This window comes from Histomonas meleagridis (assembly GCF_020186115.1).
Source record: "Histomonas meleagridis strain 2922-C6/04-10x chromosome Unknown contig_33, whole genome shotgun sequence".
NCBI lineage: Eukaryota > Parabasalia > Tritrichomonadida > Dientamoebidae > Histomonas > Histomonas meleagridis.
Genome location: NW_027150870.1, coordinates 76,495 through 103,908, shown reverse-complemented (window position 1 = coordinate 103,908; position 27,414 = coordinate 76,495). Strand labels below are relative to the sequence as shown.

The 27,414-nt window shown below is 28.5% G+C and overlaps 5 protein-coding genes across 5 annotated transcripts; 3 read left to right on the top strand and 2 right to left on the bottom strand.

The window, feature by feature from the left end:
* Positions 1 to 2,940: 2,940 nt before the first annotated feature.
* GO595_005276 (HEAT repeat family protein) lies at positions 2,941 to 4,443 on the top strand (the record flags this gene model as incomplete). The annotated part of the gene is made up of 1 exon (XM_067918501.1): positions 2,941 to 4,443. One exon carries the CDS (start codon positions 2,941 to 2,943, stop codon positions 4,441 to 4,443), a length of 1,503 nt encoding a protein of 500 aa, XP_067774489.1.
* Positions 4,444 to 10,149: 5,706 nt separating this feature from the next.
* GO595_005275 (Kelch motif family protein) lies at positions 10,150 to 12,153 on the bottom strand (the record flags this gene model as incomplete). Its single annotated transcript, XM_067918500.1, has 1 exon — positions 10,150 to 12,153. One exon carries the CDS (start codon positions 12,151 to 12,153, stop codon positions 10,150 to 10,152), a length of 2,004 nt encoding a protein of 667 aa, XP_067774488.1.
* A 6,313-nt stretch (positions 12,154 to 18,466) lies between these two features.
* On the top strand, positions 18,467 to 19,978 carry GO595_005274 (Kelch motif family protein; the record flags this gene model as incomplete). The annotated part of the gene is made up of 1 exon (XM_067918499.1): positions 18,467 to 19,978. One exon carries the CDS (start codon positions 18,467 to 18,469, stop codon positions 19,976 to 19,978), a length of 1,512 nt encoding a protein of 503 aa, XP_067774487.1.
* Positions 19,979 to 20,053: 75 nt separating this feature from the next.
* On the top strand, positions 20,054 to 20,470 carry GO595_005273 (uncharacterized protein; the record flags this gene model as incomplete). The annotated part of the gene is made up of 1 exon (XM_067918497.1): positions 20,054 to 20,470. The coding sequence occupies one exon, from the start codon at positions 20,054 to 20,056 to the stop codon at positions 20,468 to 20,470; it is 417 nt and encodes a 138-aa protein (XP_067774486.1).
* Positions 20,471 to 22,592: 2,122 nt separating this feature from the next.
* GO595_005272 (uncharacterized protein) lies at positions 22,593 to 23,579 on the bottom strand (the record flags this gene model as incomplete). The annotated part of the gene is made up of 1 exon (XM_067918496.1): positions 22,593 to 23,579. The coding sequence occupies one exon, from the start codon at positions 23,577 to 23,579 to the stop codon at positions 22,593 to 22,595; it is 987 nt and encodes a 328-aa protein (XP_067774485.1).
* Positions 23,580 to 27,414: the final 3,835 nt, after the last annotated feature.

Genomic DNA, 27,414 nt, shown 5'->3' with positions numbered 1-27,414 from the left:
TAGCTAAATATAATGATGGGAATATTATATTACTTGATAAACCTGATTGGCCTATTTCATTTTTACCATTTTCGGAATCAATTACATTAAATGAATGGAGCGATCCATCGATATTTTGTGGGCATTTATTAGTTACTATTAAATTTAATAACATAATAAAAATTTCACAACATTTATATTTACATAAGAAATTAGGGATTTCTATTGATTCAATACCTAATCCTAATGTCATTATCATATTAGAAAAAATTAATGATCAAGAAACAGTTGAAAAATTCCTTAATAAACAATTAAATAACTCGAACAATATCCAAAAACAACTTTCTCCATATCCATTTTTATTTAATGAAACATTACAAAGTTCAACTGATAAATGGGTTAATAAAACAATAACAAATTATGAATATTTATTAGTATTAAATTATTTCGGTGGTCGATCATTCACTGATTTAACACAATATTATATATTTCCTTGGGTAGTTTCTCCTGATTTTGAAACACGTGATTTAACTAAACCAATGGGACAATTAGATCCTATTCGAGCAGAACATTATGAAATAACATATGAATTAACGAATTATTATTATGGATTTCATTATTCTATTCCAGGAATTATATTTTATTTATTAATTAGATTGCCTCCTTATACATTCTTCCAATTAGAACTAAATGGTGGTTGGGATGATTCGAAACGAATATTTACATCTGTTCGAAATGCTTATTCTTCTGCTACTGGTAAAAATGAATCCGATTTAAAGGAATTAATCCCTGCAATGTATAGTGTAGCTGAAGCATATGAAAAATTCGATAATATTATCGATGACGTAGTTTTGCCTGAATGGTCGAATAATTCTCCGAATTTTTATGTGGATATAATGAGATTAATGTTAAATAAAACTGAGTTATTAAATGAATGGATCGATTTAATATTTGGTTATAAACAATCAGGTGAAAATGCTATAATTTCGAAAAATTTATTCATTCCAACTTCTTATCATACTTCAAGTGCTGAAAGTTTAGGTATGGATGATAAAACTTTCGAAGCACAAGTTAATAATTTCGGACAATGTCCAATACAATTATTTAATAAACCACATCAAAGAAGGAAAAAACTTAAACTTATAAATGTTAATGATATCTTTAATTTAATGACTTCAACACAAACGATTATTAATGATAATAAAAAGAAAATTGCAATTTGTGATCATGGGATTTATTTAATGCCTAATTTAAGTGTATCGATTCCACCATTATATAATTATTATATAACAATTGATTGTAATAATCAATTATTATTAATTAATGATAATCAAAATAATACTATTTATAATGATAGGAATTCACTTTTTATGTTCATTAATGATATTTCTATTTCTACAAATGGAATTTTTATTGCTTTATCATATTCTATAGGTATTGTCGAAGTTCATCGAATTATTTATAAGAAAAAACCTGAAAGAAATTCGAAAGTTTCAGTGTTTTATGGTGTAAATGATCCGATTTTTGTTTGTTTATTTAGTAATGACTTTGTATGTGTAATTGTTTCTAAAGAAGGATATTTAATTGCTTGGAATTATATAACATCAACACGAATTTGGGATGTTAATATTGGTTATATACCAATTGGTATTTTATGTGATGATGAATCCGGAAATATAATAATATATTCATCAAAGAATTTGACTTTATATTCGATTAATGGTAAAAAATTAGCGGAAATCAATTTAAGAACTCATGAAATAACAAAAGTAAATATTTTGCCTTATTCAAAAGAATTTAATGGTAGAGTTATAATAGTAAGTAATACATTGGGCGCTTTATTGTTTTATGTTATGGATGAAAAAGTTTACAAATTAAAGAAAATAAATACAAAGGTTTTACATAAGGAAAAAATAGTCGATGTTTTCGTAGACGCATTTAATCTAAAAATTGTTTCTATGGATAAAGAAAATGTTGTAATGGTAACAACATTAAATGACTGTTTGATTCCTTGCTGTTCTTTTTGTGATAACGCGGAATCAACAAAATGCGCTAATTGCGGTGTGTCATTGTGTAATCAATGCGTAAGTACTGGAAATAATTTGTGCCCAAATTGTATGAATGCTTTGGATAATAAGAATGTTGTTGTTAAAAATAGAAAAAAGATTTTTTAAATAAAATATCTATATATGGATATATCGATTTTTATAATTAAATATATAAATATTCATTTTAATGGAACAAAATATGTAGACAAGGTATATGACTATTTTGATTAAATTGTTTTGTTAATCTTAAAAATTAATGAAATTAAAATATTTTAAAGCATCTAGAAGAAATGAAGAGAAAAAAAGTAATTTAAAAATATAATTAACAAAATAGTTTATCCAATTTAAAAAACAATGTGTGATTAATGGGAGCAACGTGTCAAAAATTCGAAATTTAAAAACTTCAAGAAATAAATGAATTTGATGATGAAAATTGTAGGTTTTTGATTTTTTAATAATTAAATTATAAAATAAATAATTGTTTTCAGTTCTCTCCCGTAGTGTAATGGTTAGCACATGGGACTTTGAATCCCGGGACGGAGGTTCGATTCCTCCCGGGAGAACTATTTTTTCATATTTTGCTTATGAGTTTTCATGAAGATTGATTCAATATTGATTATCATCAGAAAGTTGTGATGATGATTTGTCAGTTTTTGAGAGTCCTCGGTTGACTTTTGAATGAAATAATCGTTTTTGGTATTGAAAGTGGTAGCCGTTTGTTTTTGCCGCGAAATTGTAGAAATTCAACATGAAAAAAAAATTTGTTCCAGATGTTTCTATTCCTCAAAAGCAGCAAATTGAACTATACATAAAATCTAATTCATGTCCTGAACTTCTTTATTGTACCAAAATAATTGTAGATTGTATCAATAATTCTAGTCCAGAAGAATTTAATTATCTTAACAGTGTTCTAATGGAATACATTCAAAAACTACTGCTTAACGAAAACGATCTTGTCAGTGATTCTATGCTTGATATGCTTCCTGATTTTGTAGATGAAATATTTAAGTATTTCCCCAAAGAAGCAGATATTATTTTATCACTTAAAATTCTGCCATTAGTTCATCTTTCTATTGGTAAAGAAAGTAAGCATTTTGCTGAGTCATATGCAGTTCTTATTTTTAAAATGTCACATTCTTCTTTTGTTGATTTTGAAGTTCCTTTTCTTCTCCAACTTTCCCATGATCCAAATCCATTTTATCGCTCCACTATTGCCACTGTTATAGGCTTTCTTGTTGAATACATAAATCCAACATCATGGTGGAATGCACTTTTAGAGCTATTTAGTAATCTTTCATCTGATACTCATAATGAGATACGTGCAGATGTCCCTCCACTTGTTGCTTTGTACTGTCAAAAATCAACATCTCCACGAGAGAAATCGCAACTTTCTGGAAAGTTCTCACTTTTTTGTCGAGATCCAAGTTCACGAGTTCGATGTTCAGCAGCCGAAAACATTGTATCATTAACAGAAGGTCTTGATTCTGCATCAAAACTTTTTATTGTTCCAATTGTAAATCTTTTAATGAGTGATCCCTCAGATACAGTGCGGAAAACATTATCACAAAACCTTGGCCCACTTCTTTCTACTATAGGGGACAAAGCTAAACCATCCTTAGTTATTAAATATTGTACAGCGCTTAATTCGCCTGATGTTAATATTTCATATTCTGCAGCATTTTCTTTTGCAGCTGTAGCATTATCATTAGGTGTTTCACGTTTCCAAGAGTTAAAAGAATCTTTTGAACGTGCGATTAACTCAAGTGAATATCGAATTCGAAGAACACTTTCATATAGTTTTTTTAAATTTGCGAATTTTTTTAGCCCATCAGAAGCATTAGAAATTGCAATAGGATTTTTAATGGATATTCCATCAGTTGCAATTGGGATAATGTCAAGTCTTGGAGATATGATAGATTATTTTGATAAAAAGGAATCATTGTTCGAATTTATGGAACATCCAGCGTTATATGAAGACTGGAGAATGAGATTAGAAATATCAAAGCAATTAAGAAAATGTAAAAAATATTTTCAGAAAGAAAAATTGATTAACGTCGCATTCCAATTATTAAAAGATCCTGTTTGGAAAGTTAGAAAAGATGCTTCGTTGTCTTATGCTATGTTAATGTCGAAAGATGATTTCCCGAAATTATTGGAATTAGTGAATGATAAAAATTATTTCGAAAGAGAAATTGCTGCGGATATAATTGCACAAAGTTGTAATGAATATTGGAATGACTTCATGAAATTGTTGGAAAAGTTATGTGATGATATTGTGCCTAACGTGAGAACTGCTGCTGCGAGAGCTGTCGCAGAGTTTACAAAAAAAGTTGATAATAATGAGGAATTAAATCAACTCGTAAATAAACTTAAAAGCGATGAAGATGAGGACGTTCGAAAGGCAATGTTGAATTGAGCGATTTGTTTTTGTGTTTTTGTTAGTAAAAATAAATATAAAAATCTGTATTTTTGAAAAAATTAATCAATATGCTCTTCTTGATCACAATTTTGATAGTGAATCATTTTATATTTAAGTTTATTTGAATTGTTTTAAATTCTCTCTTAATAGTGTTAACATGAACTACATTTAAACACATTTTTGGAAAAATTGTGATTAACAATTGTGCTACTATTTTCAAAAATATGTCAATTTCATATAACCAATGGTACAAGTAAATACATATTTTATCATAATTTTTCTAAAAACTTTAATTCATATAAATATAATCTAGTAAGAAGACATCTTATATGGAATATCATTGACATTAAACTTTCATTTTGTTTCTCACATAAAAATCTTAAACTTGAAAACATATGATTTAATATTAAATCATTTTATAAAAATTTCGATCAAAACATAATAAAAATATCATTTCGCAAAAAATAATTTACAAATATTCATTAAACAAACAATTTTTTACAATATTCCTGGTCCAAACATTTAGAACAAAACGCTTGATCATTCCTAATTATATTTAAAATCCCCACCGTAAACATTCCCCATTTATCCAGCACCGCTTTATTCCAAGAATTAATAATTTCGTTTTCAGAGAACACGAAATTTTCGATTGCCAAATAAGAAGACAAAAGATTTTTTGGCTGAGCAACGAATACAGAATAAGCGAACAAAAGTTTCCAATCGTTTATATTTTGGCCACCCAAAATTTCCTTAAGGATCGAAACGAATTTTAATATTAATTTTAATCTTTTACCTAATCTCAAGTCATCTAATTTATTTAATAATAAAGAAGTCTCGAAAATATATTTAGTTCTATTTAAAAAATTACAATTGTTTTGATATTTCGGCCATTCTATTTCCATCCATTGGTTTAACAACAAAGAAAATTTATTTTGCATTAATTTCATTTTCTTGGAAACATTAAAATTAAAAGTATCCAAAGCTATAAACGAAAGTTGAAATGCAGATTTTGGACTAACTTTAACATAACCAAGAATTGTTGCAATCATATCTCTTAGTTTTGTATATTTTTGATATGTTGCTTGATAATAAGGAAACATTATATAATAATATAAACTATTAAAGTGATTTTTTATTAATTTATTAAATTTCTTTTGATTATAAAATTGTTCATATAAAAGAAGAATATTTTCAATATCTTTTACATGATTTAAATAATATTGAAGTATATATTCTTGATTTGTTTGACAATCGATTATTTGGCAATTATCAAACAAATGAAATCCAATAAAATCATTAAATTTCTCATTAAGAAAATTTGGATAAACTTGAAATAAAATCGGAATAAAGTTATTACTAAATTTAATATCATCGCCATAATAAGAAAATTGTATTTTACTTGAATTCTTTAATATTTTATATAATATAAATAAATCAGTGTCATTTATTAATAAAGGAATTCCATATGGAAAAGAATTTGATAAAAGAATTGGATTAAATTGTATATATTCATGTGATTTCATAATTATATTTAATATTTCTTCAAGTTGTGGTCGTTTTGAGGGTTGCTTTAATTCTTTTAAAAACGAATGATATATCTTAATAAGTTTAGTCGAGGTAAATGAAATATCAGATAAAGATTCATTTAATAAAGGGTTTATGAAAAAAGTGTCAACAAATGTCGAATGAAAATGAATCGAAACAGCGCAATAACTTGATAGAACTAATGAAAAATAATTTGATAAATATGGTAAAGAACTATAAATACAATTCTTAGTGATATTAAATATTGAATCAAATGAGGTGCTTGATGTTATTTTTGATGAATTTTTTTGGATTTCATTCCAAAAAAATGAATTAAATCCATGCGATGATGCAAAAAAAGATGAAAAAAGAAAATCTGTAAGTTTTGTATGTCCTAATAAACCAAACAAAGTTAAAAGAAAGTCACATGCAAGTTTACAAAATTGTTCACCTATTAAATATCCAAATATGGATGGAAATGTCGAAAACGAAAAAATAGCAATTTCAGAATCATTGAGATTTTTGAAATATTCTGCTACAGAATGAGCAAACATGATTGGTTGATTATAAATTTGTTCAAGCGAAGAATTAATTTTTTGTGTGAACATCAAAGGATATTGTAAATCAGCTGATTTTGGATTGGTGTAAAGCATTTTGTTTGTGTTAAGAAGAGAATCTGTATGTTTGGAAAAATGATTTGAGAATAATTCCATTAAATAAACTGATCGCGCCGATTCAAGATTTTTTTGGTATATCTTATTTATCATTTTAAGTGCATTTTGATGAGATTTATTTATATTTTCCTCCCATACCTCTTTTTTCATGTTATGAATATAAATAAAAAAAGAAGTATTCTGTCACTTTTTTGTAAGAAACACGTTTAAATATTTAACGTCTTTTGGCGCTTTAGATATGGAATATGTTTCAAGCTCATCTCAAGCTTCATATTTTTCATCTGAAACAGAATTCCAGAGTGCAAATGATCTTAGTACATCTGTTATTTCTAGGGTACAAGAAATAGAGAAATATCTTGAAGAAAACAAAGAATTGCTAAAGACAGACGAATGTTTTCATGTTTTAAGTTCATTTTTTGATGTATTTAATATGCAGTTAAAAATCAATTTCGATCTTAAGGATAAGTTGATGAATAAATTTCAAAAATACCAACATGATCCAAAAGAAGTTAAAGAAACCCAAAATAAAATTAATGAATTTATACAAAAATTCAATACTGTTTCTAAGTCTACTCATAAAGATCTTAACTCAATCCGTGTTGAAATTGTTTCTGAATTAAAAAATTTTGCAAAATCAAAAGAAATAAAAAATGAGATTAAATCCCTTATAAACGAAAACAACAAACTTCATGAAACCATTTGTAAGGAAAAAGAACAGTTGGATCATTTAGAAGGATCATATAAATCAGATGTTTCAAGAATCCAAAGAAAAATAAAAAACGCTAAAAATAAAATTCATAAACTTCAAAACTTAATGAATACTATTGAGCCAGATGTAAAATCAATGCAAGATGAAATAAAAACTAAAAAAGAAGCACGTGATCAATTCAAGAAAATTCTTCAACAACTACAATTTCTAATTGAACAAGAAAAGGAAAAATATGAAGAAATGCAAGAACAACAAACAAATGAAATAAATTTACTTAAAGAAAGACAAGAAAAACTTCTGATTAAGCGAAATAAACATCGTGATGAGGAAAAACCATTAATAAAAGCATTAAATGAAGCCCAAAATGAATTTAAAACAGTCGAACGAATGACAAAAAATGAAATTGCAATGTTAAATCGTGAAAAGGAAGAACTTCTTTTACGGATTCAAAATACAATTTCAAAGACAAAAGAATATAAACAACAAAAAGAAATTCTTGAAAAAGAACTTAAAATAATTGAAAGCGATTTAACAAAAAGAAAAAACAACATAAATGAACTACAACAAAATATCGAAGAAATTAAAGAAAACCTTGATGAAATTAATGAAGAAAAAGAAGAATATTTAACAGAAGCAGATGATATTTTTGAGCAGATAGAAATCCTTTCCGATGGCGTTCAACAATATCAAGAAGCCATTGAAGAAAAAAATAACGAAATAGAAAACATTCGAAAAACGAACAATTTGATTCAATCAAAAATTCGTGTTACCCAAAATAATATAAAAATTTTAGAAGAAGAAAATCAAAAATTACAAATTGAATATGATTTATTTATAGATAAACAAAATCAAAACAAAGTACATAATGAAAATATCCTGTCTAATTATGAAACATACAAATACACAATTGCATCTTTTAGAAAACTTCAGAAAAATTTCGGAATTCCAAAGGAAACATCACCATACGAAACAGCTCAAACCATCATTCATGAAATAAAAAATAATGAAAGAAAAATAAAATCAAATAAAAAGCCAATGCCAAATTCATCTAAAGAAATAGCACAAGATTTTCAATATTTAATCCATCAAATTGAAGATATGCGTTTACAACTTTCTTCTCTTTAGTCAAATTCATTGTTATTAAAATATTTGTTATTTTTAAATTATTTTTTATTGTGCAATAATAAATATATTTGAGAGATATGCATCAATTAAATGCATTTGATTTTATTGTCCTTATTCCCCTACCTAAAGTGATCACTTAAATTTGTATAGCATTGGAATGCGGCATATTTAATTATAATTTGGAATTTTTTGGTTCATATTTACACCTTTAAGATTTATACATTCAAAAAAATGCATAGGCACAAATCATCCCAATGGTTGATGGAAAAGTATATTGTTCATTTTCTTTTCCTGCAGGAAAATGTATTATTTTGTTAATATCTTTTTCATATAAAATTCCATCATTTTTGTAATTTGAGTAATTTAAATTTTTTTTCACTAACTTGAATAAATGTTAATATTTACATCCAAGAAATACGGTATTATCAATTTTTTTTAGTTAGTCTCCAATTATTATCTTTTTTAGACTTTCACAATTTCAGAATAGATGACTTCCAATTCTTGTGATTGAATTTGAGAGTTCAACTACTATCAAAGCTGTACATCCTGAAAAAACAAAGTCATCAATTAATTTTGCATTATTTCCATTTGAAGTTTTATTTGATGCAATCTGTAAATGCATTTTTTATTTCTATTACAGAATTTGGAATTATTATTTCTTCAATTGATCTGCAATTATATAAAGAAGCTTTATCAATTATTCTATTTTATCACCAAGATCAACATATCTAAGAGATGAACATGAATAAAATATACCTTTCCCGATAGTTATTGTTGAAAAAAATATGACAAAAGTAATCAAAACGATGCAGACTGTAAAAGTATTATCTGTGATTGTTTTGAAATTTCTTCCTAAATGTATAGTTTCCAAACTAAAACAGCCTTAAAATGTATTATCTTCTGTTGTTATTGTATGATCCCAAATTGTGATATTATTTAATGAATGTTTAAACAAATCATAATTTATGTTATATTTTATCAAATATTTAAAATCATTTTATAAGCTATGTTTATACATTAAAAATTTTAATTCATGCCCATATTTTTAAGCGAATTACGATACTCTGATTCATTACAAACAAATTTCTTCATGTCACAATATAATAAAAAAAGCTATTACATTGAATGTTCGTTAAGTACTTTACTATGTTTCCGTTGGATTTCTTCTTAATTTATAGAAAGATTAAATTCACTTTCTTTAAGAAGTAAATTAATCACAGTTTTATATGTCAACAAACCTTTCTTATTCAAAACTACTAATGGAATTTCTAAATTTATTTTATAATATTAATAGAAAATGAAATTACTTATAATATAAATTACGCAGCGATTAAATATTATTCCACAGTAATTCATAGGGCATAGTGAAATTTGGAATTACAGTGATCCAGAGTTATGCGAAACCATGTTGAATTTGTTGTAGGAAACTCGAATCTTGACATGTTGCTTAAATTTCAGTAGGTTTAGTTTCATTAACTGATAAATAGATACTTCAATAATTTTTAATTATTTTTATCATTAGAACAGAATTTTTATTACGTTTATTATTTACTTACGAAATTATTTATTTATTAATTTGTTTATTTGTTTGTTTCGACAACGATTTGCAAAAATTCACTTTTTGCTGTATTTTATTATATTTATGAATTATTGAATTTAATTTGATTTGATTTAATTCCCCTTTTGACTAAATCGCGATGTTGGGCGATCGCGTTGTGTTTGGCGTGATGATGGACGCAATTGCACATTACTTCGCGATGGAGGTCGAAAATCTGTTTGCTGCGCATTCGGACGCATCCCGCGCGGCGTTGTTCCATAGTTTCCGCTGTCGTTGCCCAGCAGCCCTGCGCCGGGGCCGTAGCGACGCCCAACTTGAACTGACATACGACGCCCGCTGACAGAAACGGAACTTCGCTGCGGTCGAATAAATGCGCTCGAAATTTGCTGTTGTTGTTGTTGAATTTGTTGTTGTTGTGGCGTTGCATTCGCTGTTTGTTGTTGCGGCGATTGCGATGACGTTTGCGGAGATGAAAGCGATTCTTGAAGAGGATTATAGCGGCGATTGATTTGAACTGACATCCGGCGCATGCGCGGAGCAGAACTTTTCGGAAGTTGTCGTGCTACTGCATTAACATTAGAATTAACATTAACATTAGCATTCGCATTAGTTGTGTTGTCTGAGATTTCGCGATGAACTGTACGAAGTGGCGTTTGGCGATTGCCAATGTTCGGAAATTCTTCGGGAGCATTATCGTTATCGTTGGAAACATTGTTGCGTCGAATCAGCGTCGAACGTGGCGAAAAGCTGCCGCCGCGCGGACTGAGGCGTTGCGCAGAAACTGGGCGAAATGCTGGAAAACTTTCAAGATTCGGATCGTCGCCGTTTTGCATATTAACTTCTGAATTAGTATTTAATGGACTTTCACTGTTATTATTATTATTCGATGATTCTTCAACAAAATTGCTCTTGAAGCGTGGAAAACTCATTTTGCGACTTCCTGATTCAAATGAAAGACGCGGACGCGCCCCATTCGTCGGCTGTTCAGTTTCTTTGTTGCTGGGCTCTTCATTCATGTCAATGTCAAGCGGTGGTGGCGCTTTGCCACTGTAATCAGAAATAGTTTTGACACCGTCCTCACCAATGTAATTAATCGCTGCCATTCGATTCGGTGATAACTTTTCAATAGAAATAGTTGTCGATGAGACATTTTTGATGCTCACTGACTGACTCCGCTTCTTACGCGTCTTACGATCATGCGCAGCAGTCGATGATTGACGACGCGGACGTGCGGTGGGAGTAAGATCTTCTGAATTAGAACGCGTGCGAGATCCATCCGTAGAAAGTGGCTGACGTGACCCAATCGATAATGGGGCAACTGGCGTTTTGGATTTAAGCGGAACATATGTGGCCTTGTGCGAAATGGTCGTGTGACAGCAGTTTTGATTTAAGACATTACTCCATTGATTTTGTTCAAACATTTGTTCATCTTGTGAATTATTACGATTAATTGTAATACCTTCATTCCAATTAGATGATAAACGCAATGTATAAAACGTATTAAGTGGCTGTTTGCTGTGATATTCAATACCACCATAAACAATAATTTCTTGATTTGATAAAATACCTCCACTCGCATATCGAATCGATGGTGGAAAATTACCAATGTCATCAAGATAATGAACTTGAAATGTATTCAAATCAATAATAAATGTAGGAGTTTCTGGAATATCTGATTCACCACCAATAATAATCATCGCATTGTTAATTAAAAATGATAAATGCGATTTACGCCCAACTAATTTCTCGCGTTCACTGTTCTTTGGTTCATTTAACATCTCTTTCTTCCATGTGTTACTTTCAAAGTCATATGACCAAATGTCTAAAATATATCCTTTGGCGCCTTTGCCTCCAAAAATATACATTTTATGATTATAAACAACTGCACTGTGATCAAAACGTGATTCTGGTTTAACATTAGAATTGTTAGGAATAACTTCAAAACTTTTATTATTCGGATCTAAGACAATTAATTCAGATGAAATACCATTTTGTTTAGATTTACCTCCAAAAATATAAAGTTTATCTTTATAATTAACACATGAATGACCATAACGATAAAATTGTGTACGAATAGAAAATTGATGCCATTTTTGCGTCTGAATGTTATATTGCATAATTTCTGGTGATTCTTTGTTACCAATAAGTCCTCCAATCAAATAAAAACTTCCATTTAAATATGAAAATGTATGACGTCGTCGTCCCATAATTCCACTTTCCATGGTAGTCATCTCTGATAATGGATAATCACGTAAAAGTGTTTGATGATATGTAGCAAAATCAGAAAATACTAATCGTTGTGATGTAGAAATTCCTCCATTAAATATAATCGATTCACCATTACTAACAGATGCATGTTGACAAATAGATGGAATGGAATCAGTAATAGAATTAAGTGTCCAAATAATATATTTGTTCTTCTCATTCTTATTAGAATATTCTTCTAATAAATTTGTAATATGATCAGTAAATTGTGACTTCTCTTCAAATTTATTAAAATTAATTCGATATTCAATACGTTCAAATCGATCTTTCTCGCGAATAATAGTTGGAACAATTAATGAATGAAAATCTCCAACAATTGGTAAATAATGAAAAATAGAAATATCAGATAATAAAATTAATTTCGCATGTTTAACACGATCAACATAAACAAATATAATATCATTACATAAACATAAATATGATGTAACTGTCTTCTTATTATCATATAAACTAATTTCAACATGCATAATAATTTGTCGATTAGGTTCCGCTAAGCGAAGTCGATATTTCTTTAATTTATCTTGAATCTTCTTCAATACTGATTGTTGACGAACATTATTAGTCGCAATATCTGCTTCTTTATTAATTTTGGTAAATATTTCTTCTGCTATAGGTAATAATATAGAATCTGGATGTGTTTGTGGCGTAATTTTAATTAATTCTTTAATAAATAATAAATAACGTGGAAGCCGTTGAATTGGTGTAATTAAAAATGATAAAATATCACGGCCATCTGTCATTTGTTGTAATTCAAATAATGTTGATGCAAACGTTCGATTTTGTTTCTTGTTTTCTAACATTTCATTAATTAATGGATACATAGAAATATAATGAACTGATTTCTCTATTAAACTATAATTCTCTAAAAAAAAGACAGACGTTAATCCACTATATTCTTCTTTCTCAATAATAGTATATCGATCATAAAATTTGTTTTGATTATCTAAAATTTGTGGAATATCTTTAAATATATTATTATGTTCACTTTCTGTTAATAAATTTTTGTTCTTCATTTGTTTGGACCAAAAATCATTGATTTGTGTTAAATCATAAAGATATTGTTTCTCTGTTTCTAATATTTCATGAATAAGATTACTTCGATGTTGAATTTTATTTAACCCATTTTCATTAAATTCAACTTCTAAAAAAATTTCTGGATATTCATTAAAATCAAGTTTAAGATGTTCTTCTTTCTTTTGAACTTTGTTCTTAATAAATACTTGTTTAACATTACCTGAACCATTCAATTGTTCATCAATTCGTTCAATAAATGTTTGTATAGTTAGACTTGAAAGTTCTGTAACTTTAAATTCAATAATTATTTTAGGAATTTGATGTTTACTATTGTGTTTGATATTTAAATATAAATAAATGGTTTCAGGACTGATTTTATTCGACTGAAAAAGATAATAATCTGGGCGTCGATATTTACTAGGTTTTTTATCTAACGCTAATTTAGGATAAGTCTTCAATGGAACTTCATGACCTGGCATAGAAATCATAAAGTTTGGTGTAGATATAAAAAGTGGACTTTCGTTTTGTAAAAGTCGTGATGTAATACGTCGGACTGATGCTGTCTTAATCTTGGATTCTTCAATGGTCTTATTAGGACCATTGTCTGTACAAATACAAACATATTTAGCTCCATCCATTTGAAGATAACCTAATGAACGAATAAATTTAATTCAATTTTTTTGAACATGTTGATCACAAATAAATATTTCAATTTTATTCTATCGTGATCTCAAACAAAAAGTTAAATATCGTGACGGTTTTTATAAAAAGTGAAATGTCATATTCGAGTTTTCACAAGATAAAAAAAAATATAAATACAACAAATAAATTTTTTTTACAAACATATTCAATTACATAAAAGGAACTTTATCTATTAGATTTAACTCAGATAAATAATTAAACATACCTCTCAAACTTGACAAAGATAACTCATCAAAATCTCCAAGTGAAACATATTTTGTACTACAAAACGTTTCGATATATTCCAAACAAGAGTATGCGTGACTCAGGTTTGCATAGATGAACACAGCCGTAAACACTGGTGTAATTTGATCTGCGCCAATATCACCAGAAAGTTCAAACGACACAATATGAGAAATTTTATTTGAACATTGCATCAGATACTCGAACTTATCCAGTGGTGTGTTGTCTTCGTCCATTTTCTTCATAATACTTATCGCAGATTGAAGAAGTTTTGCATCATTTTCAAAAAACGCATGCATCCATGGCTCAAACAAACCATCGATAATTCTCTTTTTATTATCTTTTATAGCATTATAACATTGCGAATCGATTTTTTTAGATTTTTGTGATTGAACAAGTTTCATTGGTATTTTTTCCATTATTAAATTATGTAAAACTCTTGGATTAATGAGAAAGTTCATTTTTTGCAACTTGAAAAAACTACTACACTTTCGATATATACCATTAAAAAATGTACCGAAATTTTCTGACGATGAATAATTCTCTTTTTGTATATAAGTTAAAACATTTTTCTCGTTAATCCATTTTTTAATAATTGTATATTGGAACAAATCGTAAAAATTCGAAATGCTATCCAAAAATATAACATTTAAATTCTCAAATCGATTTAATTCTGAATTATATGAAGAAATTTTCGTGAGAAGTTCAATTCTATTTTTTTCTCTTTCGTGAAATTTCCTTTTAATTAAGTTAAGGCATGTTAGAAAGTCCCATTCTTTCCCAGAACGATTTTGCGCCTTTATAAGATTATCGATACGAATTTCCAAATATAATTTATTACTTTCATTTACAAGATGAATTTGGTTCCGTAAAAGTTCAATGATTTGTGGATTTTCTTGTTCATTAGCAGAAGATGGAATTAATGGAATGTTTGCAAGTAAAGTCCGAAGTTCTAATTCAATAACTTCTTCTTCTTCAACAGGACTTTGCGTAAATTCTTCTTTTTCATTTAACTCAACACTATATAATATAAATTTCTTTGACTTTTCCATGTATGGTAATTTGACTTCTTGAAATGGACATTTTGGCCATGTTTGAAGTGCAATTTCGGAAAGTTTGCAGATAACTTTTAAGTCATTTTTGGAAAAAAATAACGTTTGAAAGATCGATTGAGAAATGGTCATTAACATTTCGGACGAGTTAAGCGCAGTGCCATTTTTCATGTTTAAGATTGATTGACAGAGACTTAATGAATTTTTCCCAATTGATGAAAGAAGAATTTCTAATGTATCCGTTTGAACATTAGAATTATATGGAATTATCGAATATAACTTTGGCGATGTAAATGTTGGAATAATGAATGATGTGACAAGAAACTCAGAGGGATTCTTTGCGGCACTTAAAACTTGCTTTATAATTCGTGGACAATACTCAATGCATTTTTCCCAATTAGCTATAAATTGCTCTTTAAAAGAATCAATTTGAGGGATTTCCAGTTGGCCTAAACTTGGCTCTATTTTGGAAGTAACTTTTTTGAGAAAAAGAATAAAGTCAGGTAAGACAAATAGGATTCGCGAAAAAAGTGCTGCCTTCTGTTCGTCAATCTGTATGCAATATTCAAGAAACTTACAAAATAGATCAGCAGAATTTTGGCACCAAATTGTCTTGAAAAAACTAGGGAGCGTAGAAAATGTAAAAAAATCAATTAAATAAGGATCTAATTGTAAACATATGCTAGAAAATTCCTTGAGATGCTTCAAGCAATCATTGGTCATTTTAGAAAAGTCAGAATTGGAATCAAATTGACTTGTTTCAATTAATGGAGTTTTAATTTCATCTAATATACTAAGTGCTGAAAAAATTGCTTTGTTTGTTTGTTTGAAATTTTGGTTGCATGATTGGAAAAAGAAAAGAAAAGACAATTTTTGGTAATAAAGGTATCTGGAATAATTCTCGTTTAATTGGTGATACGCTGACGGTATTTGCTTGGAACCATATCTTTCGAAAATTGCCTCGCGTTTTATTAATTGTTGATATTTTTGTAATTCAAATATTGGTGTTTTGGTTGTATCCATTCCCTAAACGGATCAGTTTTTTGCACATATGTAAAACATTCAATTCATAACAAAAGTTATAACGGCCAATTCTACAGATGTAATCAGATTTTCAAAAAATAGAAGGTTTTGTTGAATTAATCGTAAGTTTTCCAATATCATAAATTGCTTATTGAAGATCTCAGATAAAATTTTTTATAACTAACTCTCTGATAATAAACAAATAAACAAGTTTGAATAAAGTGATGTAAAAAACGATTTGACACTAAGTGAAAAAACAGTCACGATAGAATAAAATTGAAATATTTATTTGTGATCAACATGTTCAAAAAAATTGAATTAAATTTATTCGTTCATTAGGTTATCTTCAAATGGATGGAGCTAAATATGTTTGTATTTGTACAGACAATGGTCCTAATAAGACCATTGAAGAATCCAAGATTAAGACAGCATCAGTCCGACGTATTACATCACGACTTTTACAAAACGAAAGTCCACTTTTTATATCTACACCAAACTTTATGATTTCTATGCCAGGTCATGAAGTTCCATTGAAGACTTATCCTAAATTAGCGTTAGATAAAAAACCTAGTAAATATCGACGCCCCAGATTATTATCTTTTCAGTCGAATAAAATCAGTCCTGAAACCATTTATTTATATTTAAATATCAAACACAATAGTAAACATCAAATTCCTAAAATAATTATTGAATTTAAAGTTACAGAACTTTCAAGTCTAACTATACAAACATTTATTGAACGAATTGATGAACAATTGAATGGTTCAGGTAATGTTAAACAAGTATTTATTAAGAACAAAGTTCAAAAGAAAGAAGAACATCTTAAACTTGATTTTAATGAATATCCAGAAATTTTTTTAGAAGTTGAATTTAATGAAAATGGGTTAAATAAAATTCAACATCGAAGTAATCTTATTCATGAAATATTAGAAACAGAGAAACAATATCTTTATGATTTAACACAAATCAATGATTTTTGGTCCAAACAAATGAAGAACAAAAATTTATTAACAGAAAGTGAACATAATAATATATTTAAAGATATTCCACAAATTTTAGATAATCAAAACAAATTTTATGATCGATATACTATTATTGAGAAAGAAGAATATAGTGGATTAACGTCTGTCTTTTTTTTAGAGAATTATAGTTTAATAGAGAAATCAGTTCATTATATTTCTATGTATCCATTAATTAATGAAATGTTAGAAAACAAGAAACAAAATCGAACGTTTGCATCAACATTATTTGAATTACAACAAATGACAGATGGCCGTGATATTTTATCATTTTTAATTACACCAATTCAACGGCTTCCACGTTATTTATTATTTATTAAAGAATTAATTAAAATTACGCCACAAACACATCCAGATTCTATATTATTACCTATAGCAGAAGAAATATTTACCAAAAATTAATAAAGAAGCAGATATTGCGACTAATAATGTTCGTCAACAATCAGTATTGAAGAAGATTCAAGATAAATTAAAGAAATATCGACTTCGCTTAGCGGAACCTAATCGACAAATTATTATGCATGTTGAAATTAGTTTATATGATAATAAGAAGACAGTTACATCATATTTATGTTTATGTAATGATATTATATTTGTTTATGTTGATCGTGTTAAACATGCGAAATTAATTTTTATTATCTGATATTTCTATTTTTCATTATTTACCAATTGTTGGAGATTTTCATTCATTAATTGTTCCAACTATTATTCGCGAGAAAGATCGATTTGAACGTATTGAATATCGAATTAATTTTAATAAATTTGAAGAGAAGTCACAATTTACTGATCATATTACAAATTTATTAGAAGAATATTCTAATAAGAATGAGAAGAACAAATATATTATTTGGACACTTAATTCTATTACTGATTCCATTCCATCTATTTGTCAACATGCATCTGTTAGTAATGGTGAATCGATTATATTTAATGGAGGAATTTCTACATCACAACGATTAGTATTTTCTGATTTTGCTACATATCATCAAACACTTTTACGTGATTATCCATTATCAGAGATGACTACCATGGAAAGTGGAATTATGGGACGACGACGTCATACATTTTCATATTTAAATGGAAGTTTTTATTTGATTGGAGGACTTATTGGTAACAAAGAATCACCAGAAATTATGCAATATAACATTCAGACGCAAAAATGGCATCAATTTTCTATTCGTACACAATTTTATCGTTATGGTCATTCATGTGTTAATTATAAAGATAAACTTTATATTTTTGGAGGTAAATCTAAACAAAATGGTATTTCATCTGAATTAATTGTCTTAGATCCGAATAATAAAAGTTTTGAAGTTATTCCTAACAATTCTAATGTTAAACCAGAATCACGTTTTGATCACAGTGCAGTTGTTTATAATCATAAAATGTATATTTTTGGAGGCAAAGGCGCCAAAGGATATATTTTAGACATTTGGTCATATGACTTTGAAAGTAACACATGGAAGAAAGAGATGTTAAATGAACCAAAGAACAGTGAACGCGAGAAATTAGTTGGGCGTAAATCGCATTTATCATTTTTAATTAACAATGCGATGATTATTATTGGTGGTGAATCAGATATTCCAGAAACTCCTACATTTATTATTGATTTGAATACATTTCAAGTTCATTATCTTGATGACATTGGTAATTTTCCACCATCGATTCGATATGCGAGTGGAGGTATTTTATCAAATCAAGAAATTATTGTTTATGGTGGTATTGAATATCACAGCAAACAGCCACTTAATACGTTTTATACATTACGTTTATCATCTAATTGGAATGAAGGTATTACAATTAATCGTAATAATTCACAAGATGAACAAATGTTTGAACAAAATCAATGGAGTAATGTCTTAAATCAAAACTGCTGTCACACGACCATTTCGCACAAGGCCACATATGTTCCGCTTAAATCCAAAACGCCAGTTGCCCCATTATCGATTGGGTCACGTCAGCCACTTTCTACGGATGGATCTCGCACGCGTTCTAATTCAGAAGATCTTACTCCCACCGCACGTCCGCGTCGTCAATCATCGACTGCTGCGCATGATCGTAAGACGCGTAAGAAGCTGAGTCAGTCAGTGAGCATCAAAAATGTCTCATCGACAACTATTTCTATTGAAAAGTTATCACCGAATCGAATGGCAGCGATTAATTACATTGGTGAGGACGGTGTCAAAACTATTTCTGATTACAGTGGCAAAGCGCCACCACCGCTTGACATTGACATGAATGAAGAGCCCAGCAACAAAGAAACTGAACAGCCGACGAATGGGGCGCGTCCGCGTCTTTCATTTGAATCAGGAAGTCGCAAAATGAGTTTTCCACGCTTCAAGAGCAATTTTGTTGAAGAATCATCGAATAATAATAATAACAGTGAAAGTCCATTAAATACTAATTCAGAAGTTAATATGCAAAACGGCGACGATCCGAATCTTGAAAGTTTTCCAGCATTTCGCCCAGTTTCTGCGCAACGCCTCAGTCCGCGCGGCGGCAGCTTTTCGCCACGTTCGACGCTGATTCGACGCAACAATGTTTCCAACGATAACGATAATGCTCCCCGAAGAATTTCCGAACATTGGCAATCGCCAAACGCCACTTCGTACAGTTCATCGCGAAATCTCAGACAACACAACTAATGCGAATGCTAATGTTAATGTTAATTCTAATGTTAATGCAGTAGCACGACAACTTCCGAAAAGTTCTGCTCGCGCATGCGCCGGATGTCAGTTCAAATCAATCGCCGCTATAATCCTCTTCAAGAATCGCTTTCATCTCCGCAAACGTCATCGCAATCGCCGCAACAACAAACAGCGAATGCAACGCCACAACAACAACAAATTCAACAACAACAACAGCAAATTTCGAGCGCATTTATTCGACCGCAGCGAAGTTCCGTTTCTGTCAGCGGGCGTCGTATGTCAGTTCAAGTTGGGCGTCGCTACGGCCCCGGCGCAGGGCTGCTGGGCAACGACAGCGGAAACTATGGAACAACGCCGCGCGGGATGCGTCCGAATGCGCAGCAAACAGATTTTCGACCTCCATCGCGAAGTAATGTGCAATTGCGTCCATCATCACGCCAAACACAACGCGATCGCCCAACATCGCGATTTAGTCAAAAGGGGAATTAAATCAAATCAAATTAAATTCAATAATTCATAAATATAATAAAATACAGCAAAAAGTGAATTTTTGCAAATCGTTGTCGAAACAAACAAATAAACAAATTAATAAATAAATAATTTCGTAAGTAAATAATAAACGTAATAAAAATTCTGTTCTAATGATAAAAATTATTGAAGTATCTATTCCTCATAATAGTTAAATTTGAAAATGGTACAAACGATATGGTGAAAATTAGCATTAAAATTAATAGAAGTCTTTAAAAAAAAATATAGTTTATGAAATATAAAAATTGATTTTAGAGCCACTGTAAAACAATGAAGGCTACAACACAGTTTTAACACCTTTTTACAAAATTCGATACGTTTATTTCAAGTCTTGAAGCTTCATTCATCATCACCCAGGAGTTGGTAGGGGTTTTTCTTCCAGTCAGGAAAACATCTACTTACTATATCATGATAAAAAATAAGTGGAACTAATTCGTCACTTCCTTCTTCATAAATTATTTTCTTCATGATCTCCATAGAATTTTTGGTTTGTATTTCTTTGTTAACTATGTGTGTAAACATATTAACAACACCTTTTCCTGTTACTGCACTTGTTTCAAAGTAAGGAATGTTAATATTATTTGCGAATTCTTTTACCTCTTCAGATGATATACACCTATCATTTAAGTCAACTTTATTTGCACACAAATAATGAAAATTAGCATTAGGTAGAAAATCATTACAATATTTGCCAATGTTTTCAAATCCTTTACGATTTTCGACAGAAAAAACATAAATTGTTGCATGAATTTTTGGTAATTTTTTTATTGAAGTTGAATCTGTGTCTGTATCGCATATATAAATATGATATTCATACCTATTTTTTTGGTATACAAAAGTCTTTCGAAAATAATCAACATGACCATTCAGGTCATTTATTTTTAAATACTTTTTAACCAGTGAACATTTACCAGAGGATTCACACCCAAAGATAAATATGTTAAAGTTTTGAACTTTAGATGGTTTTGGATTCTGAAGTATTGAAACAATTTCATCAATTGTTGGACGATTCTTTGGATTTAATGAAAGCATTTTCGAAATTAGATTTTTAATGGTATCACTATAATAATTTGAAATTGGTTTATATTTTCCCTTTGTAATTGATTTACGAATTTCACTCAAATTTCCATGAAATGGAGGTTCAAGTGAACATAATTCATAAAGAACACATCCTAAAGACCAAATGTCTGTTTTATAATCATATGATTTAAAATTAATAAGTTCTGGTGACATATAATTTTTCGTTCCTGAAAATGATGTACATCGTTGATGAATAGTTTCAAGAATTTTAATATCATCAAAATCCCCAAGTTTAATAATATCTTGTTGCATTAAGAAAATGTTTTGAGGCTTTAAGTCACGATGAATAATATTATGATTATGAATATATTGAACAGCAAGTGCAATCTGCTCAAAATATAGTATAATTTTTTCTTCAGTAAAAGCTTTTTGATTAGTTCGATATTTCTTTATCATTTGAGATAAGTCTCCTCCATCTGCATATTCTAAAACACAATATATATTTTTAGAAGTTTTAAAAATATCAATATATTTAATAATATTCGGATGAGAAATATTTTTCATGCTATTAAAGTTTTCTATAATTCTTTCTTGAATTTGAGGGGAAAAGGTACATGCGTTGGAAATTTTTTTAATCACAAATCTTTTTCTTGATTCATCTTCCACGAGAATTACTTTCCATATAGAACCTATTCCAAGTATTTTAATTTTTTTAAAATTTTCCATTGGGGATGATAACATCTATAAATATGAATATTTTCGTTTTGATTTTTTTGAAAAATGCCCACTTTTAAAATTTTAACCGAAAATGTTTACTACTCAATTTTGGAACTTATTCTCATTTCGTAAAGTTAAAAAGAATTGATGAATACCAAATATATATATATATATATATATAATATTAATGTTGTTCTGCTTTCACAAGGATAACCTTTTTTCAGCAGTCAGCTTAAAGATTTTGGTTTTTGAAATTTTTTCAAGAGATTTCAAACCATTTCTATAAAATTGATTTTTATTATTTTATGAATAAAAACAAATATATACAATTTTATAAAATGATGTTCTAATCATCTAAATATAATCTCGAAAGTAGTTCTTCTACTTCTATTAAGAACTGTTTTTTACTATCCTTTCCAACGATTGATTCCCTAATTTCTGCCAACATTTCGATAAGTTCTTGTGTGTTAACATCACTAAACAACGGATTATCAGTCAGCGGTCCCTCAATCATCCGCAAGAGCAAAAACAAAGCATGCACAACTTTCGAAAATATTTTCGATTTGGAAACAACGAAATATTCGGTGATCTTGGCCATGAGCGAGTTCGCCACGAAGAAGTTCAAAATCGCTGGTTCCTGAATGTAACCCAAAATTCCGCACAAAAACAATACGACTGTTTCTTTTGTTGAAAATGTTCCTACGTTAAAGAAACGTATTGCAATGTCACCAAATCCACGGCACAATACTTCTTGAATAACTTCAGGCCCAAGGGAAAACATATTAGTTAAAGATTCAAGAATCAAACCCATGCACTTTTCGTTAATGTTTTGAAAAATTGAAATTTTTTGAATGAAGCCGCGAACGAACAATTCTTGCGTCGATTCCGAAGTACCAGCTGAAACATTAATAAATACGCCAAGGATATGTTCTTTGTCAATTTGACGGACATTCGGTAATTTAGAAAGAAGAAAATCATCAACATTTTGCCCAAAGAAAAAAGTATAGACTCCATCAGTATATAAAGTTTCAAGTATGATTTTGAATAAATAAACAACTTTAGAAAATACTTCATCGTTCGGGGAAAAAAGATACATTGGAATAATTGCACGAAATGTAAGTTCATTATATGTGGTATCATTGGTGATTAAGATAAATTGGGTTACAATATTGATTAGTTGAAGAAGATGTGCAGGATTAATATCGGGTCTTTGAATAAGGGCTAAAATAGATTGGAAGTATTTTTCATTTTGAGATTTGTCATTGAGAATATCCATAATTTGATAACTAGAAACAAGGAAATTAGTAACAGCTCTTTCTTCATTTATTGTCATCGGTTGAAATAATTTTTGAGCTAAAAAAAGACCAGCTTCGCTATCAACAATTTCAATTCCTAAATTTACACGAGATTGAAGAATATACCCAACTAAAAGGAAGGCTTTTTCTGATATAATTGATCCGCTAGGAAATTTATTTGCTATTAAAATAAAGATTTCCAATTGTTGATGAAAAAAATTGACATTTCCAAAGGCTATTTCAAAAAGCCTATCTAAAGCTTTGGTTATGTCTTGTTCATTGCCGTTTTGAAGTACTAAACATAATTGTTTTATTTCTTGGTAAATTTTAGGTTTTTGTTTTATTGTAAAATTGTAGTTTAAAGATTCGCCACGAGCTTCTTGGTGTTGCTTTGTCTTGAAAAAGGGATTTACTTTAGTATTCTCTATCATCTGCACTTGTTTAAAAGCACTTCAATTTTTGAATATAAATCCGATGATTTTTAATTCATTCGGTTCTATCGTTGGAGAATGGCTTTTCATTTCCTTCTAATACCTATTATTAATAATAGTTTTTAAAATAGAACATGATTCCTCAGCTATGTTTCATTTCAAATATGTTCTAAGCTTAATCTCTTTCTTCTCATGATTTTGAAAAGATTTTCACAGTAACTGTTAAAATATTGAATAACAAGAAATTACTGTCAAAAATGTCTTTCTTTGTTTGCGATAACTTTACAATCTTTTTATTGTATTTCCATCCCCTTGTTAACCACAATAAGTTTATAATTTTTGAGTTTTCATCAAAATTTAATTTTTGAAAATTATTATCAAATTTCTTATACAGGATATTTTTTTTTTTATTAATTAAGTATAGTAATTGCATAGGCCATGTAAAGAGAAACTTATTTATATCAAAAAAAAAAGTTATTTAAAACAACTCAAACTAAAATTTATTGTGAATTTTATGAAGATTTACAACCATTTTTATTTTCGTTGTTTTGTATATTTATTTAACAGACGAGCAATTTCATCATTGGATGCAAGTGTAAATGCTGTGTTAAATAAATTAAATAATTTCCAAGTTCTAAAAGCAAAACCAATTTTATTTTAATAAATACTATATAAAACAAAGAAATATCTTGAGCATTAATATCATTTTCTTTATGCGTGAGAAGCAGTTTCACAATTTCTACATAACCCTTATAGGATGCAATCATAAGTGCTGTTTTAAATAATTAAAATAAATTCTAATCGAAAAGAATAAATTAAAAAACATTAAAGTAATCCTCAACTTATATAAACGATTCCAAAATTTTAAAAATAAACAGTGAATTGTTAAATTAAATTTCAAACGATGAAAACAAATCACAAATTATTGAAACAAAAAACAAATTTATAAAACCAACAAAAAATAAATCATGTAAATGCTTTGCATATTGACTTCAATTCCTTTATGTTTAAGAAGGAATTGAACAATTTCAACGTAACCTTTTGAAGATGCGTAATATAGTGATGTTTTAATGAGTTGAAATAAAATCCGATTTAACAAATTAAATTTTAAATTTTGTAAATAAATGTTAAATAAGATAAATAAAAATTATAATGATTAATGTCAATTCCTTCTTGTTCAAGAAGTAATTTAACAATTTCGATGTGACCTTTTTCATATGCAATCATAAGTGCTGTTTTAAATATTTTAAATGATTTCCAGATAATATTTTGAAATCCAAAATTTTTTAATTAATTTTCAAATATTACAAATAAATATCCTTAGTATTAGTATCAATTACTTTTTGTTCAAGAAGTAATTTAACTATTGCTGTATTACCTTTTTCTGAAGAAGCAATAAGCGCTGTATAAAATTCTTAGTATAAAATCCAAATGAAATAATGAAATATGAAATTATTTATATGAATTTTATATAAGAAAAATAACCTTTAGCATTAACATTAATTCCTTCTTGTTCAAGAATTAGTTTAACTATGTTTATATATCCTTTTTCAGATGCAAAAATAAGTGCTGTTTCAAATCAAACAAATAAATTTTATCTTCAGTATTAACTCCTTTATATTCAACAAGTAATTACTGCAGATGAAGAATTTCAACAATGGGTACTTAGCACGCAATCGATTGATGAACTTCAATTATTAGATGATGATTTAAATGCTGAAGAAGATGAAGATGAAGATGAAAGTTATTATGAATCATTAAGTTATTCATTTTCTTGTGAATGTGATTTAATTAAATTAAATGATGTTTATAAAGGTAAATTCTATATTAATGATAAAGAATTATTCTTTGAAGGTCGAACAGAAGAAAATAATGTTAAATCGATTCAAGTTTCATTAAAATCTTTATCAATGGTATTACATCGGAATTATTTACATTTGCCAAAAGCATTAGAATTCTTTTTGATTAAAAGGAAAAGTTATTTCATAGTATTCCCAAGTAATGAAAAAAGAAAAGAAGTATTACGATTTCTACAAAAGAAGAAATTAAATAATCTTAAAGTATTACAATTAAGCTCAAACATATCCACTATTTGGAATGAGCTTAAATTAACTGAAAAATGGCAAAATGGAATAATAACAAATTATGAATATTTAATATATGTTAATTTATTTGCAGGTCGAAGTTTTAATGATTTAACACAATATCCAATATTCCCATGGATATTAAATGATTATACAAGTGAAACAATTGATATTAATGATCCAAAGAATTATCGTGACTTAAATAAACCAATTGGTGCAATTAATGAAACACGATTAAATAACTTAATTAAAATATCAAATGAAGCATTTGAAGATCCTAAGAAATCATATTTATATCGTATACATTATTCTACTTCATATTTTGTATCATATTATTTATTACGTTTAGAACCATTTACTACAATTAATATCAAAATGCAAGATAATAAATTTGATAATTCACAACGAATATTTTCATCAATACAAAAGGTTTGGGAATGTGTATCATCACCAGTTGTTAATGACTTTCGAGAATTAATTCCAGAATTCTTTACTACACCCGAATTCTTAATTAATTCGAATGGATTCGATTTAGGTAAAGATATTAATGACAACATAATTAATGATGTAATATTACCGAAATGGGCTAAAACGCCATATGAATTCATTGAAATACATAAGAACGCATTAGAATCAAATTATGTTAACAACAATTTAAATGGTTGGATCGATTTAATATTCGGATATAAACAACAAGGTAAAGCAGCCATCGAAGCAAATAATACTTTTCCGCCATTCTCTTATGCTTCGTGTATAACTAAATCAGTATTAAATGACCCGGAAATGTTATCACAATGTCAACAAAACGCTTTTCATTTCGGTATTACACCAAAACAAATATTTACTTCGCCACATCCAAAGCGTCAAAACGTTGTACAAATTCATAACTTTTATAACTTACGAGAGAAAGTTAAACTTACGCAAATATTAAAGACACAATTCCGTAACATATTTATGCGAAATGATCAAACGAATTTAATACTTATTAATATTAAAGGGTTATTAACAATGATCAATTATAACAACGCAAATAATACAACAAATAATAATAACAATAATAACATCGAAGAAGATTTAACTCGTTATATCGGTAGTATTGAAGAGTTTAGTGAAAAGAAATTCTCTTGTTTAATGGGATCGAACATATTAATCGCTTCTTCGAACACTGATTCTTCTTTCCATTTGTTCCAAATCGAAAATAATTCGATAAAACATATCTATTTGGAAAACCAATTCTCATCCAACATCGCAGTCTTCCAACCTGATAACTATCATTTGATTACTTCTTCAACAGATTCTTCAATCATTTTTATGGCATTTGGGTGTGCCAACTTCAATTGTATATCGAATTTCACCAC